This window comes from Dysidea avara, chromosome 6, assembly GCF_963678975.1.
Source record: "Dysidea avara chromosome 6, odDysAvar1.4, whole genome shotgun sequence".
NCBI classification, from domain to species: domain Eukaryota; kingdom Metazoa; phylum Porifera; class Demospongiae; order Dictyoceratida; family Dysideidae; genus Dysidea; species Dysidea avara.
Window position 1 is genome coordinate 2,547,517 of NC_089277.1, and position 18,859 is coordinate 2,566,375.

Sequence of the window (18,859 nt, forward strand, 5' to 3'; positions counted from 1 at the left end):
CGTGTAGAAGTATAGATGTACAAAGTTGGAATAAATTGCTGGGATTTATGTCAAGGTTATGGTTCAGGATGTTATAAATCTGCTTAGTGTGTACGGTATGCTAGTGCTGGAAAATTCAAATGCAGAAGCCTTGTATGGTATGGTAAATTAGATAGTTCTGGAATCCATCTAGTTGCTTTCCTTCGCACAGATTCTACATTGTTACAATCAGTTACATAAGTAGGACCCCAGATTACATTAAGATTTGATTGATCGATATTTAAAATACATGATTTGATTTGAAATTACCAGCAGGGAGAGTATGAAGCCAAAGAACTAAGACCATCCCCAACAAATATTTACATCTATTCATGACAAAAATACAAGCTGCAAAAACAAATACAAAACTAGCTATATCTGTTGAATGTACATGGCTAAACCACAGGTAGCTAATGATATAAATAAACTCCCAATTTTGTAGTGTATACGTATTGTGACTCAGTATAATATAGTGAGAAAGATGTTAATGATAGCAATAATAATAGTAATATAATACAGGCACAAAAGGCCTAAAGGCCTGTTACACCTGATCAAAAGGTACAAAACACAACAATTACTAAATACAAATGTACATATTATCAATCCTATAATAGTAAATCGATCTCTTAAAATCATCAGTTAAAGTTGTACCAAGTACTTCTTTAGGTAAGTCATTCCAAGGGTTATATAATAACTCGTTTAGTAAAAAAGTTCTTCACAACGTCTATACCTGAATAATTCTTTAAAAGCTTAAATGCATGTCCTCTAGTTTGGTGGGTATACTTGAAAAGGTAAAAACATCAGAAAACTTCATACCGTACCTACCATGTGTTATGTACTGTTATCATATTACCTCCGTATCTCCTGTATTGTGGAGTTGGTATATAAGTGAAGTGAGCATAATCTCACTGTGTAATCCAAATTCTTTAAAGATTTAACTATTCCGGTAACCTTCCATTAAATATTTTCAAGCTTACATATGTCATTTTTGAAATGGCCCCCATCCCATATTCCAAAATGGGTCTTACTATGCCTTGTAATTGTATAGACTAGTAAACATCTCCTTAGTCATACTCCTCCTAATTAGACCTGTAAGTCGATTAGCTTTATTAACCACTGCTGAGCATTGAGAGTGAAATTTAAGCTCAGCATTACCACTAGATCCTGACCATTTCAATATCAACACCTTAACATGTGTGTCAATACCATCTTGTAATATGGAGATGGGTAAGAGGGACTAATGGTATAGTGTAAATCTTAATTTGTATCATCTGTAAATAATTATTTTTTCATTAAGGATGAGAGATAGTTGATGTAAATAGAAAAGAAGAGAGGACCCAAAACAGATCCTTGTGGTATTCCACTTAACACATCACTATGAACCATTCACAGACATTCTTTGCTTGTGACTTTTCAAAAAACTTTGCAACACATTCCCTCTAAATCCATGCGCATGTATCTTTCTAAGTATATAGTGTTTCATGAGACACAGAGTCAAAAGCCTTTTTGAAATCCAGATACATCCATCCACTGAATCCCCTCTGTCCAAAACCTCTGTCAATTCATCCACTGCTGTTTATAACTGACTCATATGGGAAGGAGGTTAGATTGTTAAACAACCATGGTCTCATGAATGATAGCCTCAAATACCTTGCAAGCAACTGACATTAAACTAACAGGACAATAGTTACAAGGCAAGCTTTATCTCTTTTCTTGAAAAGAGATTCTCTTTTCTTGAAAATAGATATAATGGTTGCTAGTTTCCAGTCAATAGGTAACTCATCTTCACTGATTTTGTAAATAATACTATGCTGAGTGGAGTGTTCACCACAGCAGCTGCTTCTTTCAATATGCTGGAGAATACATTATTAGATTCTGCTGTATGAGATTGTAGGTTCTATAACTTTTGTGTCAGCTTCAGTTGTTATATCATTAAGACTGGTTGCAAATTCATGGTCAGAAAATTCAGGAATAACATCTAGATTTTCTCTGGTAAATGCGCCGGTAAAGAATTAACATCTCTCCCTTCTCTTCATTGCTTGATGCCTCTTTACCACCGGGTGACACATCACACATCAGCCAATGTTTGCTTTTACTTTAATTTTAGAAATTAAAAGCATCAATAAGTTTTACTTTTACATAGCAACAGAAAGCTTTGGGGTTGTTCTTAACATCTTTAGCAACTTTGCTTTCAAGTTTAGCTCTTAAGGTATGTGTTAGGCTCCTCAAAGAGTTTTGTGCACGAGTGAACCTAAATTAAAGTAATCAAGGCAATCCCTAGTGAGATAATACTTTCTCCATAATGACTCCTTAAGGTCAAATTACTTTATTGTTAATTTAGGGAGACTTTCTACTACTTGACTTTTGCTGCTTACAACATTCCATTGTAGACTATTACATTACATTATGTGAATATCTAAAACTTATGATCAGTGTTTGGGTGATACAGTGCTTTTATGACAGTGTGGTTAGTTGCATGGCTGCATGGAAATTTTATTTTATATCTACCACTTGCTTTCATGAATAGTGGAGATCACTTTAATCTGTGGTGACCCACTCTGATGCAGTTTGAGCTGTGTTTCTTCTTGCTATATTCTCACATCAGGGATGGCACTCGGGATCCAAGTAACCTAGCATGCCACCAACAGTTCGTTTTGTAGGGTTCAATCCTTGTGTAGGTCTTCATAGGTACCCAAGCAATTTTTTAAATATTATTTTGACATGCATGTGAGTTAAGAAGGGAGTGCCATTAGGGCTAGCATAAGATATTTCACTGAATATTGGTAGAAATACAAGAGGATCCTGGTCACTACCAAAGAAATGTGTACATGTGTAAGCACAGTAATAGGGCTTCCTAAATGATTTTTAGTTTTCCATAACTAGATATATAACTTTGTATACAGCTATATAGAAGCTGCAAATACACTTGTATTTTTAAATACACTGTAGTAGGAGTGGAGAACAGTACTCTAAAGCTCTAAAACATGGGAGACTAGAGGGGGTGGGAGTGTCAAGAACATAATGATATCATCATCAATAGTTTATTTATGATCACCTAAACAAACACACATATCAGGTAATGAACAACGTAGGTTTAATGTGAAATTCAACTGTCACTGAATGACCAAGCAGAAGTCCTAACTCAGGTTGATGCATAGTTAATGCAGACACATTGCAACCAACTTAAATGGTTCCTCCGAACGTTCTATTAGAGTAGTTAGGTGTCTGCTCTATTAGAGTATCTCAATCTCATGCTTTCTTAATACTGATTCATGTAGCTAATCTCATTCTTGCATGATGTTTAGGCTCTACTAAATCAAGGAAAAGTAAGCTGGCTATAACAGGTGCAATAGTTGTTGTATCTGAGCATTGGAAAAGCGAGGGGCATATGCTTCATCTGCTCCCCTCCTCCCCTGATAAACAGTAATTTACTCATTGTTAGAATTGTTCCTTGTCATTTGGATTGGCTTCTGAACTGTAGACAAGTCACAATAATTGTGTTATGTGTAGTGTTATACAGTATTTATTGTTATTATTATTGTGCTACCATTTAGACAGCCTTACTTGCTGGTTTTTTCAGGGTCTCTTCTCCTTCGTTTTTAAACCCGGCGCGCGCCCACAGCCGGGGCGTGCGCCTGGTTTACTGAAATTGTGTGTGTGTGCACCTATCTACCTGTCTATGTTTGTCCTTACGCACCCACGTGAGCAAAATCGTTTAATAATGGTAAAAGCAGCAAAGAAGTAAAAGTGAAATGAAGTCTGTATTAAACTTCTGCACAGGTGAACTTTGCTCTGAGGTGGTTTCTTTTCGGCGGACTGAAATACGGGTGTGGCGACTTTCCTCAGACTACCTTCCCCTTGAGGTTTTCAGGCGTTTAGCAACTGAAAAACAACGGTGCAGACCTCGTACACTACCAGGAATAGCCTATCGCTTCGAGTTGAAAGGGGGCGTATCCCTTACGTACGCGAACGAAAATGAGGAGCAGCTTTGAAGCTTTGTCGAGAGAATTTGTAGGGAAAAACACGTTAGTCACACTATAAAACAGTTTAGAAGATACTTCTATGCGTAATATGTTGGTAAAAGCGGTTTGTTTACAAACGCTTCCTTAGCAGTGCATAGCAACGTAATAAAAAAAATAAAAAAAGCAAAGTAATTGAACGAATACCCTTGCTCTGGGACTTTACCTGTTCAGACACCCTGGCCCCATCTAATTAATTTTATCTACTACTGCAAGTGGTGCCAGCCGGCTGGCTAACTCTGCAGAGTCAGCTAAGTGCAGAAGGTATTCCGCTTCTCTGATTCCATCATTTCACTTCTCCCCTTTATGTGTTGAGACCTTGGGTGCTTGGGGATCATGTGCACACTCATTAGTGAGGCGGATAGGTTCCCGGGTGATGGAACAATCTGGTGATAATAGGACCACCCAATTTTTGATTCAGAAGGTTGCCATTGATGTTCAACGTGGCAATGCTGCTTCTGTAATGGCAACAATACCATCATCCCAGGACTGGGCAGAGTTTGCCTCTCTTCCCACTGTTTAAGATTATCATTGTCTTAGTAAAAAAAAAATTGATTGTGATATGGAAAGTAGCAACTATTATCCCAATTTTCAAGAAAGGAAACAAATCTTCACCCTGTAATTACCGTCCTGTAAGTTTAACATCTGTTGTTTCCAAAGTTTTCAAATCTATTATTCGTGAGGGAATGTTAGAGCATTTGTTTAACAACAATTTGATGTCACCATGTCAACACGGATTCCTCCCTCGCAAGTCTTGTATGACACAGTTACTGTGTGCACTTGATGATTGGACAGAGACTTTGGACAGTGGTAATTCAGTAGATGTTTTGTACCTTGACTTTAAGAAGGCTTTTGACTCTGTTCCTCATGAAAGGTTGCTCAAGAAGATTTATGCATATGGTTTTAGAGGTGATCTGTTTAATTGGATACAAGACTTTTTGAAAGGACGCAGACAAAGAGTTTCTGTGAATGGTTCAATGTCTGGTTGGAGTGATGTAATAAGTGGAATACCTCAAGGATCAGTCTTGGGTCCTCTCTTCTTTGCAATTTTCATCAATGATCTGCCATCATTATTAAGGAATAAAGTTCTTTTATTTGCAGATGACACAAAAATATATTCCAGCATTAGTCGTGCTAACCCAATATCCTCCCTGCAAGATGATATTAAAGCTTGCATTGAATGGTCAGTAATGTGGCAGTTGCCTTTCAACATTTCTAAATGTAAAATACTACATATAGGTCAGTTTAATCCAAGATATTGTTATAAGATGGATGGGATGGACATTGTTAAGGTAAATGAGGAAAAGGATTTGGGGGTGTTGATTGATGGCAATCTCAAGTTTCATAGTCAGTGTTCGGCAGTGGTTAATAAGGCTAATAGACTTCTTGGCCTTATTAAACAGACCTTTTCGGATATTTCTGTAGATTCATTTACATGTTTATACAAATCAATAGTACGTCCTATTTTAGAATATGGTAACTTGGTTTGGGGACCTTACTATAAAACAGACATCCAAAAATTAGAAAAAATCCAACGGAAAGCAACTAGAATGATCAAATCTATAAGAAATCTTGACTACGAGGAACGATTGAAAGTACTTAACTTGCCATCATTACATTATAGACGTTATAGAGGTGACATGATTGCTGTCTACAATATGCTACATGATAAGTATGATATAGACCATTCTGATTTTTTTACTTTTTCACCCATTACCCATACCAGAGGTCATACATTTAAGCTATTTAAATATTTTTCAAGAACAGATGCCAGGAAATATTTTTTTACAAGAAGAGTTGTTGAGCCATGGAATAATTTACCCCAAGAAGTAGCATGTGCAGCATCAGTTGATGATTTTAAGAAATTGATTGACCAATATTCATCTAACACTATGTATAAATGTATGTAATTAGTCTACTTGTACTTTTTTTACCTGTTGATCAGGTGTAACAGGCTGTTTAGCCTTATAAATTACCTGTAATAAATAATAATAATAATAATATCTATTTTTTCCTTTAAAAAATTGTACGAATTACAAATATTTCATGAATTACGAAATACGAGAATTAGTTAATAATGTTATTGCACAACCCAAAATTACTCTATTGTAAAGTAGTAATACATAGTTGGTTAATTCATAGTAGCATATACTGTCTATAGATGAGTTAGCTAGCTGCATGGCGCCTGGTTTTTAGAAGTAGCACAACATCAACTTGTTTCATTTTGAACGCACTCAGAAACAAGCGCCTGAAAAAATTATTATCGATTGAGCAGTTGAGCTGCTCTTGTGTTTGATCTAGCTAGTTGACCCGAGAGTTGACCTCACAGAAGACGTTCTGTAACTTAAATGTTACTATTATGATAAAGAGCTATACAACAGAAGAATGGCCTACTCAGCCAGCATCACTTTTAAAAGTGAAATTCTGAAAGGGGGTTTCCAGTGTCGAAACTACCGAAACCCTTCTAGATCCGCCACTGTTAAAGATTTATATATATATATATATGTGGTTGAACTGGGTACAGAACAGTGTTGATGTTGTTATTGATAGAGATGTATTGTTTGAAGTCTCCGATAACTTGTTTGTTAATTCTCACCAACTTGGACCTCTTCGTATCACGATGTAGCGCTCAACAGGTGCGGATAATATTATACTAGCTATAAATGAGTGCTATTGTACTATATTGTATATAAAAAAATTCACGACATGTTTGTATAGTCAGGTACGTATATTACTCGCTGTAACAGTAACTGGTAGTTATAATGTAGCTATGATCCACTGTGTGAAATACTGACTAGCTGTTGAAATGTTCAAGGGTCATGACACCATCAGTAGCTATACAGCTACAATATCTTGTTATTCATAAAAATTAGTAACATAGTCAGCGGGGTAGTTTGTGTCAATGGACACATCCATAGACTTTTAGTTATGTTCGGAGAAGATTGGGTTGACGTAACAAGACAGACCTGAGTGTTGACAATGTATTATTTTAATGCTGCTAGCCACACAATTTATAGAGTAATCTATGGCAGCGTTGAAACCGGGTCGGGTCATCCGGGTCACATTTTCTCCGGGTCTGACCCGGATTGGATCACGTGAGAAACGAAATTGTTCGTTTGATGACGTGGAACTTATAAACGCTATCGCGTAGCTCTTTTGTGAGCCACGCCCATTTGTTAGTAAGTGCAGTATGTAGCACGAAACTGAGGGTATCTATGGTGAGGGGTAGCTATTGTCAGTAGGTGAAGACCCTTTTTTTTTTTTTTTTGTCTTCAACCTACAGCTAGGCTGAAGTTACTCAACACGAATCGAATGCTCAAAATGTAGAGTCGTTCGCTCGCTCAAGACTAGCCGAAACACGTCTCGGTTTTAATTAATCCGGGTCAAATCCAGGTCAGTGGGTCATCCGGGTCAGCAGTAGTGACCCGGTTTCAATGTTGATCTATGGTGTTAACCATATCAAAGAAAGTCTTTTATAATGTGTATTATGGTTCATACTCATGTTACTGATCCGCTGTTCAACGTGATCACAAGCTGTGTGGAATTGGGTATTTGCACCGGTCAAGGCTGCATGAGTCATGATGCAGATTGCCAACATATTCTAAATAGCATCACATACAGGGTTTTTATTTTTGCTTGTAAAACTTAAGGTGACTGTTTGAATAGCTCAAAACGAATTAACAAATTATATGGAAATCTGATGCAAAGTTTTTTTAACAATTTCAAGCTTGGAATTTGAATTTTCTCAGTCTGCACAATATTTGAAAATTATTTTCACACATTCTTAGCAAGATAGCAACAACACAATATAACGGATTATCCTAGCTGTGGTAAATTGAATTTTTTTTTTCATTGCCTTAGGTGTACACAGTTTAGCCAAACTGTCGTAGTGGCATGACACTCTATCATACACACAGTCTGTGCATGTCAAAATTCTCAGGTCCCATGATAACTTTAAACCTTTTATAGCAGTGTCCCCTCACATGACAACTCCTTTTTTTGTATTGTATGTGTTGGCTGGTGTTACAGTTAGCAGTTCTACACTGTACTAATGTGTAAACAATGTGTGGTGTATGGTGTAGCTATGCATGACTGCCCTGATTGGTTAGAGACCATATCATCTACGTACTTTGTTAGCTACTGTCAAGATTTCCTGCTACTGGCTGAGGCTATTGAGAAGTCATTCAGTGAAGTTTGCACATATAGCAATTAACAGCAGAGATCAAATGTCCCTCAACTATTGTTCACAGAGTCTGTACAATCGACTTTCACATTGAGTTAATATGTGTTTAACTCGATTAGCTTGTCAGTTGTGGCTTCCATGTTGTCTTGTCCTGCTATAGCTAAGGTAGTTGAAACAATATTTGACTTGTTTTTATCATACATTCCAGTATGGTAGGACTGTGACTGCAACTAATGTGCTATAGTTACATGTGGTGTTGTGAATGATACTGTCACACCTGATGGAGGAGGAGAATTATTAGCTATGCCATAATAGTCTAAACTGCCTAGGTGATGGTTGGATTTGTTGATGTGTTTAGTCTTTGTCATTAGCACCACCAACTGGAAGAATGAACTTCAAAATAGTGGTTAAACCCAGGGGCCATGTTAGCTGTAAGGTTTTCCTAGAGTCAGACCCATTCAAATCCTATAGTAATGGGTATATTATATTGTGTTTCATTCCTACTAGATCCTTCATGTGAGTTTTTAAGAGAGGTTTCACAAAGCTCATCAGTTTATCTTTTTAAGGACTTAAAATTATCTGCTACTAGGTGATAACTGTGAACTCATGGGAATAGTGACCATAGAACTTTGTGTGGGTGAGATCATGCAAAGGAAAAAGTGTACTTTAAACTTCATAAAGTACACTTTAGGCTAAACAGTGCTTTATTGCCCACAAAGAGTGCTTTATTGCCCACAAAGAGTGCTTTATTGCACTGCAAAGAGTGCTTTAATCGTACAATAAAGCACTCTTTGCGGTGCAATAAAGCACTCTTTGTAAGCAATAAAACACAGTTGCCCATGTGCTTTAGTACAGGCTAATAGCCCGTGGCTCACACCAGTATGACTAATCACCCAAGCTGGTGAAGGCTGATAGCCCTCACCGCGCTGAGTGATCAATCACCCCAGCCAATACGGATTCTTCTACTGGATTGCTTTTATAGACATACCTAAATGCTTTAATGATGGGTGGGAGAAGGTAATGTTGCTGTTACGTTTGTTAATGTAAACGGACAAGTCCTGGAGATATCACGGAAATACTTCACCATGTGACTCACAATAGAATCAATTGTGGGTAGCATGATATGCCTACTAAGCTGAGCTGTTTATCCTGGGATGGGTGCAGGGCATTGTAATATGATAATGAGTATAGCTTGTTAAGTCATGCATGGTTATAGCAAGTCAAAGTTTATAGTACTTTTCACATATACAGTCTTGTAGTGGAACTGACATCGTAAATTGTGGCTGTTTTAGAGACCATGATTTTGCAATTTGCACACATTTCAAAATCAAATTAGCTCATTTATATATAGCAAAGTTTAGGAAAGTTTCTAACAGTTAAATATAGACTACCAGCTGTAAGTCAGCCCAGCTGTATCATTGTATAATATAACAACGCACTACAGGTTTTCCAATTGATTATAATATTATTTCCCTCAATATTTAATCACTGTGTAATTGATTTGAGATGATGGAATGTGGAATGTTATCTTTATATAGACTTTGTATGGGTTATAATAATCACTGCGGGAGACATCACTCCAACATACACAACATGTTCCACTGCTATTCATACAAATCTGATATATTATGCTGACACCCAGAAGCAAACAAGGATTGCAAAACAATTTTTATACATCATGTAATGTAATTATTATGATGATAGATTGCTAGAACACACCTTAAGATGTGTGCATAGGAAGCTTAAGGCTTCATGTAGTATTTATTAGTTATACCATGGCCATGAGGGATTTGCCTGATATATATGTCCAAGCCACAGGCCCAAGGCGTGGACATATATATCAGGCAAATCCCAAGTGGCCATGGTGTAAGTAATATATACCACTCTGGTATGCTTACCTAATAGGTGAAGGAAGGCAAACCTGCATTCACCACATTTCTTTTATACAGAGGTTTGCAAGCATCAATTGTGGGTTTAAATTGTGGGCACAAAAAGAAATGATTGTGGGTTTCACTGGTTGTAGTGATACCATTTTTAAACCAAATAACCACTTTGTGGATGAATAAAGTAACCTAAGGTGCTAAAATAAACACTTAAACATATAGGTTGGGAATGTCTAAGGTATCTGTACTGTGTAGAAAAACAATCTCCACATTGCAAAAATGATTATTTAGTGATGCCTAGTAACTTAACTATGCAATGCTGACTCACTCAATTTTTTTGCTTCACAACAATGCCCCTAACTAAACTAACATGCCAAACTCAAACCCACAATGCAAAACTTTAAGCAGCTCTATATAAATGATCAAAGGGAACTGATGCTTTGTGACTGCCCAAAGGCAGTTGTAGTCAGGGCTACAATGATATTGCCCTAACCACAGGGTGCTAGATATCGCCCTGTGGTCAGGCCAATATGTGAAGTATAACCCTGTGATTTCCTTTGATCTGAGGTGTCAAAGTGCTATATACAGTATTACATAACCTACACATGCATCAGTGGGTACTGGCTATGAATATAACATTACAGCTAACCATTGTTTATTAATAAGAGTCAATAGCACTCCACTTCTTCATGTTCATATATTCCACACAAAAACAGCCAAGTTGTGAAAAAATGGTGCGGCCTTAAAAAGCCTGGGTGAAAAAAGTCATGAAATCAAAGGTGGCGGCCAAGAAATGGCTGCAATGATGTTGATGCTAATAAATTTTAACAATGGCTTTTTTAAGGCTGCACCATTTTTTCACAGCTTGGCTGTTTTTGTGTGGATTTCACTCCTTTTTGTAGCTCCAAAACCAGCCTATGGCTGACTTTGAGGTTTTTTTACTCACATTTCTTCTTTTCTCTGTAGATACAATGATGATTATTGAAGACAGACTTATAAATGTATTTCATTGCATGATTTAATTCAATATTTGATAATATTATTGTAATACTCTAATAGAGTGCACATTTTTTTTTGAGGACTTCTAATAGAACATACACAGAATGTTCTAGAACAATCTAGTACTTCTATTGATAGATCTATGAATTACAAACGTTTGATTATAAGCAGATTTCAACTAGAAATTTCATTTATAAAGCAGAAATTAAGTGAGGTGATCAGTCAAGGTAGCAGTGGTTCAGTGGTTAAGGATGCAGGTGTTAGGTATGGAGGTCCCTGGTTCGAACTCTGGTAAGTTTTTTTTCTACATTTTTTGCACACCTTTTTTACCCCGTGGTGACTGCTCTATTAGAGTATCTCGATCCCGCGATTTTACACTTGCTTAGTTTTTGCTTTATAACTTTGTCGCTGTAACTGTATTGCTATTCAAACTATCAAAAGGCACTGCTACGATGATCAGCCTATCTACACACCAATTTTCAAGTTATTTCTATACTTGGTTTATCCTGTAGCCGTGACAGAAGTTTGATCTATTTTTACGTGAATAAACGTCCATAACTCCTTGAATATTACTCAGATTTACAACAAACTTGGTACGTGAATCCATCGTTACACGTTCTTCATTTGTGCCAAAGATCGAGGCAATCGAGTTACACGTTTGCATTTTATAGCAATTTTTTCAAAGTATGCGAAAATAAATCGAAGCCCCCGTTCGGCATAAGAAGAAAAAAACAAAGAAATTAAAACGAAATTTTGGACGTCCATATCTCGCAAATGGCTGTTGCGAATTTAATCAAATTTGCTGTGTGGCGTACCCTACCTGGGGGACAGCTATAATGCAAAAATATTGTGCTTTGGAGAAGGGGCCATGGAGCTATACATGCGTGAAAAAGCTGTTTTCTTTCTTCCTGTAAATATACTCACGGTGTGGTCACCGGCTTTCTTGGCCACACGACACACTACCGTGTGTCTTGATATACAAATACAATATTACGCATGTGTCGTGGTATGCTATAGTTTACTATGAGTAATGTTCATTTCTACAGTGTCAAGAAGAATGTACTAACAATACTAGTGGCTGGAGTTCACTATTACAAACAACATTACTAGATAATAGAAGTGTGATGGTCAACTGGCAACCTAACACAACTGATGAACAATACATTGTACAGTATCGACTTAATGGCTCAGTCAATTATACCATGTCATATCCAGTGAGGACTTGTAGTACTGTATAAGTATATATGTACAATATAACAAAGCATTGCGGGAGGTGAATTACAATACTTATTTGCTATAGAATGTAGCTACTACATGTACCTGTATGTACTCTGGTATGTATGTAGATATGTATGTACAGTACAGAGCAGGTAATGTATGTATTGTATGACTTTCCTTGCTAACAAACAGAAGTATTTTAAGAAAACATTTCTATGCCTGCAAATGTTGAAATCAGTATCTAATTCTACCACACCTAGCGAGCTGTGTGATGTGTTGGCTTCCTGCTACTCTTACAAGTTCATTTCCTTGCTGCAGGTGAATGCCACTAACTACACCATCACTGAGCTATCGGCAGAATCACTTTATGAGGTGAGTGTGTGCTTGTAGTGTGTGCCAAAGATATGTAGCTATTTAACAGGTGAGGGTTTGCTTAGACGACGAGCTACTGAACTGTGGAAATTGTAAACTGTGTGTCACCACACCGACATTTGGTGAGTGATTATATGGTAGTGATTCTCTCAGGAGAAAGAAGCTATAGAGATTTGTGTGGGAGATGAGACTTGTGAAGTCACTAACATGTATAACCAAATTTTGAGGGTATTCCTTACACACTAATAGAAGGTGTATCAACATTTTATTACATAATTACTAATCATATATGTTATCCCTCACTACAGTACCAAGTCAGATAGAACAGAGTAGTGTGTCAGTGTACAGGATGGAGAGAAACTCTGAACAGTTATCAGTATTGTTTACATGGGCTGGACTAAGTCTTGAACAAGCTGGAGGAGTGTTGCTCCGTTATGTTGTCTCTATCTACATCACTCATCCAAACACTTCTAGAATAACGGTAAGTGTTTATAAGTGCAATATTTTTGTATTATTAATGTTATATTTGCAGTTCAATAACATTAATGTCAGTGCAGATGATGTCCTACTGGTGGTATCTGACTTCCCTCCTAACCAGGAGTATTCATTTACTGTAAGAGGTGTTAATAGGGCTGGTAGTGGTGAAGAATCAGAAGAGATCACATTCAATACTAATGGTGAGTATTGTAGTAACATTACAAGTGATCACATGATCCCATCATCAGCTCCACAACCACCAATGGAACTACTAGCTACATGCCCAGGTGGAGTAGTTAACATTATCAGAAATGATAACCAGTCAAATACAGAGGAGACTGATTTTGGCAATGTGTTTACTACTGATAATCGTAACTATACTGTGTATTACACTGACTGTAGTAAAGTACTTGCAACATCTTTGAGAAATCCTCAGCACACTAGAGTGAGTAATGACAATTTCTTTTAATACACTTTACTATGTGTTTGTATTATAGTTGATAGCTAACACAATGGTAGGGGAAGACAATGTGGTGGATATCACATTTAACTGGGTCACTAGACTGTTATACCTTGTTGTTAATGATAATGGAACATTCAGTATATGGAGTCTACCTATTGATAATCCAGTATTTGATGTAGTGTACACAGTTGGATCATTATCTAATGATAGTGTTGTTAGTATCACTATTGCTCCATTTACAGGGTGAGTGTGAGCATAAAAATGGAGTGTAGTTAATGGCAGAGTAAAAGCAGAGGACGTTGGACGCACTTTAAGTGCCACTAAAACAAATTACACAAAATCCCTTTTGTTGAGGAGGTCAATACATCATGATCTCAGAATAACCCACTGGATCATATCATGTTTCGTTAATAAAATACATACATGAAGGCTGGTGAAGTAGTATACACTAAACCGCAACTTATTAATTTCACCCGGAATTCAAGCGCTGATTACAAACAAAGTATATTGTCTTGAAGCTTACATGAAGCACGATCTGAATATGTAACGATCCCCAGCAATCCCCGCTGTTTTTCAGTTTTGTATTGTGACTATTGAGGATCACATGAGATACCAGATCAATGAATGTAATTAAGGGTACAGTTCACATGAATGCATCCAACCTCCTCTGGGGTAAAAGAGTTTATTCCTTCCAAACTTTTATGTTGCAATTTGTTCCCTATAGCTTGTTGTACTGGATAGAGGCTAGTGACTCATTTAGTACATTAAATCAATTGGACCTCATCAGTGAAACAGTTGCTCAGCTCTACAATTCCTACTCTGTTAAGAGAAATGTGATGTGTATGGGTGGGATAGGTGCACAACAGTTGACAGCTGCACTAACATATGATCCGATCACTGACCGTATATGGGTGTCTACTGTTACGACTGGTCATATCTGGTCATGTGATTTGACAGGATGTAACTGTACAGTAGAGGTGAATGCTACAACACTAGTAGCTGCTACCAATGGAGCTAGTGTAATGAGTGATGTTGGTATGTGTAGTTGTAGTGTAGAGGAGTAGATAGAGCTGCAGTGTTATTACAGGTCTACCAGCTAATAGTATATCACTGGATAATGTTAACATTTACTGGAGTAGTAGTAGTGGAGTGTTCTCTGTTCCCAGAGATGACACTACAACATTGTCACAGTTATCAAACACTACTACTAGTTCACTAGTCACTATTGATCCTGGACAACAACCTCTACCAGGTGAGATCTAGTAGTACAAAGTCACGTTGTTTTTAAGTTCAAGTTGAGTGCAGAGGGAACCCAAGTTCTCAGTTTGTGTGGCTACTTGTGCACCTGCCTAGTGTGCCAGTTGTCAAGTCAAGGGATCAAGTCACTGTCTGATTTGGGATTTTTTTTCATTCAACAACGTTTCAATGTCATGTTCTGACTTCCTGCTAACATACATTTGGCTTTATTGTGGGTCCTAGTGTGACAATATTATTACTAAAAGTTATTGTAAAATTCACCTGTTGTGTGCATTTTACAGAAAGAGATTGTTTATACCCACCAATCACTTCCAGTGTGCAGCCACAAGCAGAGTGTTTTAATGCTACCAATTCCACAATATTCTTGAGGTGGTTTGCTCCTAACATTTCAATGGAATGTATGGACCAGTTAGTAGCATTTCCCACTCTCAACTATGAGGTGACTTATCGAATTGGATCGATGGAAAGTAGCATGGTAAGAGCTCATTTTGCTGCCAAATGGGATATATTAGTTGTTTTTGTCTGGGGAATTATACATAATGGCACTGTTGACTCTTTACTCACAGTATCTCATATTCTCATTGTACTGTTCTCATACAGATGGAGATTACATTTGACCGAGCAGTACAACTGACTGGGTTGTATGCCTTTACTGAGTATCGAATTGAAATTAGAGCACGAAACTTGTTTACTGTAGAAGGAAGACAACAACCACAGAGTGTATCCTGTTTCACCACGATGAGAAGTACGTTAATCTGTTTGTGTGTCTGTCAATTTACTAAATTATATGTTATCCCTCACTACAGGACCAAGTCAAATAGAACAGAGTAGTGTGTCAGTGTACAAGATGGAGAGAAACTCTGAACAGTTATCAGTATTGTTTACATGGGCTGGACTAAGCCTTGAACAAACTGGAGGAGTGTTGCTCCATTATGTTGTCTCCATCTACATCACTCATCCCAGCACTGGTAGAAGAACGGTAAGTGTTTATAAGTGCAATAGTTTTGTATTGTTAAATGTTATATTTGCAGTTCGACAAGATTAATGTCAGTGCAGATGATGTCCTACTGGTGGTATCTGACTTATCTCCGAACCAGGAGTATTCATTTACTGTAAGAGGTGTTAATAGGGCTGGTAGTGGTGAAGAATCAGAAGAGATCACATTCAATACTAATGGTGAGTATTGTAGTAACATTACAAGTGATCACATGATCCCATCATCAGCTCCACAACCACCAATGGAACTACTAGCCACAGGCCCAGGTGGAGTAGTTAACATTATCAGAAATGTTAACCAGTCAAATACAGAAGAGGCTGGTTTTGGTGAAATCTTTGCAGTTAGCAACTACACTGTGTACTATGTTGAGTCTAGTACAGTGTTTGGAATGCCCTTGAGAAATCCTCAGCATGCTTTTGTAAGTTTTCTATACACAGCATAATTTTGGTAAAACATAATGTTTGGATTGAGTATTACAACAATATGCAGTAGCAATTTGCTGTCCCTCCTTCATTGACTTGTTTACTATCCACTGTAGTTGCTATCTGACATGGCAAAAAGTCTTGGAGATGTTATTGATGTTACTTATGACTGGATCACCAGGGTATTGTATATATCTGTTGCTACACTGATGGTGGAGACAGACAATAGTAGTAGAACTCTAAACTTCTGGAGACTACCAATTGATAATCCAGTGTTTGAACCAGTATATACCTCTGGAGTGTTGTTCAATGATAGTGTTATTAGTATGACTGTTGTGCCATTCAGAGGGTAAGTGTGTTATGAAGTTATGAACATAAACTCTACTTCATGTTTTCCAATAGGTATCTGTACTGGATAGAAGCTAGAGAATTTTCTAGTACACTCAATCAACTTAATCTTCTAACTGGAAATGCTACTCAACTCTACAACTCCAACTCTGTTAAGAGAAATGTGATGTGTATGGGTGGGATAGGTTCACAACAGTTGACAACTGCACTAACATATGATCCGATCATTGACCGTATATGGGTGTCTACTGTTACAGCTGGTCATATCTGGTCATGTGATCTGACAGGATGTAACTGTATAGTAGAGGTGAATGCTACAACACTAGTAGCTGCTACCAATGGAGCTAGTGTAATGAGTGATGTTGGTATGTGTAGTTGTAGTATAGAGGAGTAGATAGAGCTGCAGTGTTATTACAGGTCTACCAGCTAATAGTATATCACTGGATAATGTTAACATTTACTGGAGTAGTAGTAGTGGAGTGTTCTCTGTTCCCAGAGATGACACTACAACATTGTCACAGTTATCAAACACTACTACTAGTTCACTAGTCACTATTGATCCTGGACAACAACCTCTACCAGGTGAGATCTAGTAGTGGTATATCTTATAAGTTGTTCTTTTGTTCTGGTGCACCTATCAAAGTTTTGCCCCGCTTACCCCCTTGCAAGCAAGGAGGGGGGATTTGGCCAAATTCTAAGTCTAATTCCCCTACACTGGGGCAAATTTGTAGGTCCATTAGAATATCTCAATCCTTGTTTCAGGCATTGCCTAAACCCCCACACCTGCGGCGTAAATTTTTGTCTATTCCCCTCGTTTACCCACATCGGGGTAGGTGGGGCAAAACTGCATAATGTAAACAAAGCCATGTTGTTTGTAAGTACAAGTTGAGTGCAGCGGAAACTCAAATTCTCAGTTTGTGTGGCCTGCCTAGTGTGCCAGTTGTCAAGGGATCAAGTCACTGTCTGGTTTGGGATTTTTTGCATTCAGCAATGTTTCAATGTCATGTTCTGACTTCCTGCTAACATTTATTGTAGGTCCCTAGTGTGACAATATTGTTACTAAAATTTTGTTGTGTTGTTGTAAAATTCACCTGTTGTGCTCATTTTACAGAAAGAGATTGTTTATACCCACCAATCAGTCCCAGTGTGCAGCCAAAAGCAGAATGTTTTAATGCTACCGATTCCACAATATTCTTGAGGTGGTTTGCTCCTAACATTTTAATGGAATGTACGGACCAGTTAGTAGCATTTCCCACTCTCAACTATGAGGTGACTTATCGAATAGGATCAATGGGAAGTAGCATGGTAAGAGCTCACTTTACTGCCAAGTGGGATATATTAGTTGTTTCTGTCTGGGGCATAATGGCATTGTTGACTTTTTACTTGCAGTATCTTACTGTTTATTCTCATTGTACTGTTCTCATACAGATGGAGATGACATTTGACCGAGCAGTACAACTGACTGGTTTATATGCCTTTTCTGAGTATCGGATTCAAATTAGAGCACAAAACTCGTTCACTGTAGAAGGAAACCAACAACCACAGCGTGTATCCTGTTTCACTATGATGGGAAGTATGTTAATCTGTTTGTGTGTCTGTCAATTTACAAAGGAGAGTTGAGCTTGTTAATTAATTTTCAATTAAATTTAAATAAGGATATATTAGAAGAGTTTTGCCCTCATATGCCTCAGCTCTGATTTTAGGTTAACTATACCTAATCATACAGACTAAGTGTAGTCAAGTCTCTGTTGTCTCCTAATTTCAACTAATTCATATAATACTGCAAGCTGCTTCACAGTTATTTAGATCTAACCTGTCAAGATACAAGTAAGAACATATGTCAGTGTGTAATTGTGTTCCTTGTAGTGCCAAGTATGGTAAGGAATCTAAACGTCACTGCTCACGGCACTGAACTACTGTTTGTGACGTGGACTAGACCACTAGTTAATGGATCTGATGATGCCGTCCTATCTTATACCATTTTGGTTGATGGGCAGATCCTAGCCTTAAATAATGACAGTAATACCAGTATACCTATAACTGGCCTCTCTCCTAATACATCTTATACCATTAAGGTATGTATAACTATATAGTTATTGATTTTTAGTATAATGGACAAATTGATAAAGTTATGTACAGAGATATAAAAAAATTCTGAAGAATTTCAAAATTTACTTCCATCACTAATACAATAGTCTAATGG

The 18,859-nt window shown here is 37.4% G+C and overlaps 1 protein-coding gene across 2 annotated transcripts in view; it reads left to right on the top strand.

Annotated features, from left to right (window-relative positions):
* The window catches only part of LOC136257317 (proto-oncogene tyrosine-protein kinase ROS-like), a 51,098-nt gene that overhangs the window by 25,931 nt on the left and 6,308 nt on the right, over positions 1–18,859 (top strand). Inside the window, exons 22-38 of one of the 2 annotated variants that reach the window (XM_066050446.1) lie at positions 13,001–13,173; positions 13,225–13,369; positions 13,418–13,614; positions 13,667–13,875; positions 14,357–14,667; positions 14,720–14,884; positions 15,171–15,364; positions 15,490–15,634; positions 15,696–15,868; positions 15,921–16,065; positions 16,114–16,304; positions 16,425–16,657; positions 16,711–17,021; positions 17,074–17,238; positions 17,768–17,961; positions 18,085–18,229; positions 18,523–18,731. In XM_066050446.1, coding sequence (XP_065906518.1) covers positions 13,001–13,173; positions 13,225–13,369; positions 13,418–13,614; positions 13,667–13,875; positions 14,357–14,667; positions 14,720–14,884; positions 15,171–15,364; positions 15,490–15,634; positions 15,696–15,868; positions 15,921–16,065; positions 16,114–16,304; positions 16,425–16,657; positions 16,711–17,021; positions 17,074–17,238; positions 17,768–17,961; positions 18,085–18,229; positions 18,523–18,731 — 3,305 coding nt within the window. The remainder of the gene's footprint in view (positions 1–13,000; positions 13,174–13,224; positions 13,370–13,417; positions 13,615–13,666; positions 13,876–14,356; positions 14,668–14,719; positions 14,885–15,170; positions 15,365–15,489; positions 15,635–15,695; positions 15,869–15,920; positions 16,066–16,113; positions 16,305–16,424; positions 16,658–16,710; positions 17,022–17,073; positions 17,239–17,767; positions 17,962–18,084; positions 18,230–18,522; positions 18,732–18,859) is intronic. The other variant, XM_066050448.1, reaches the window with a different exon arrangement.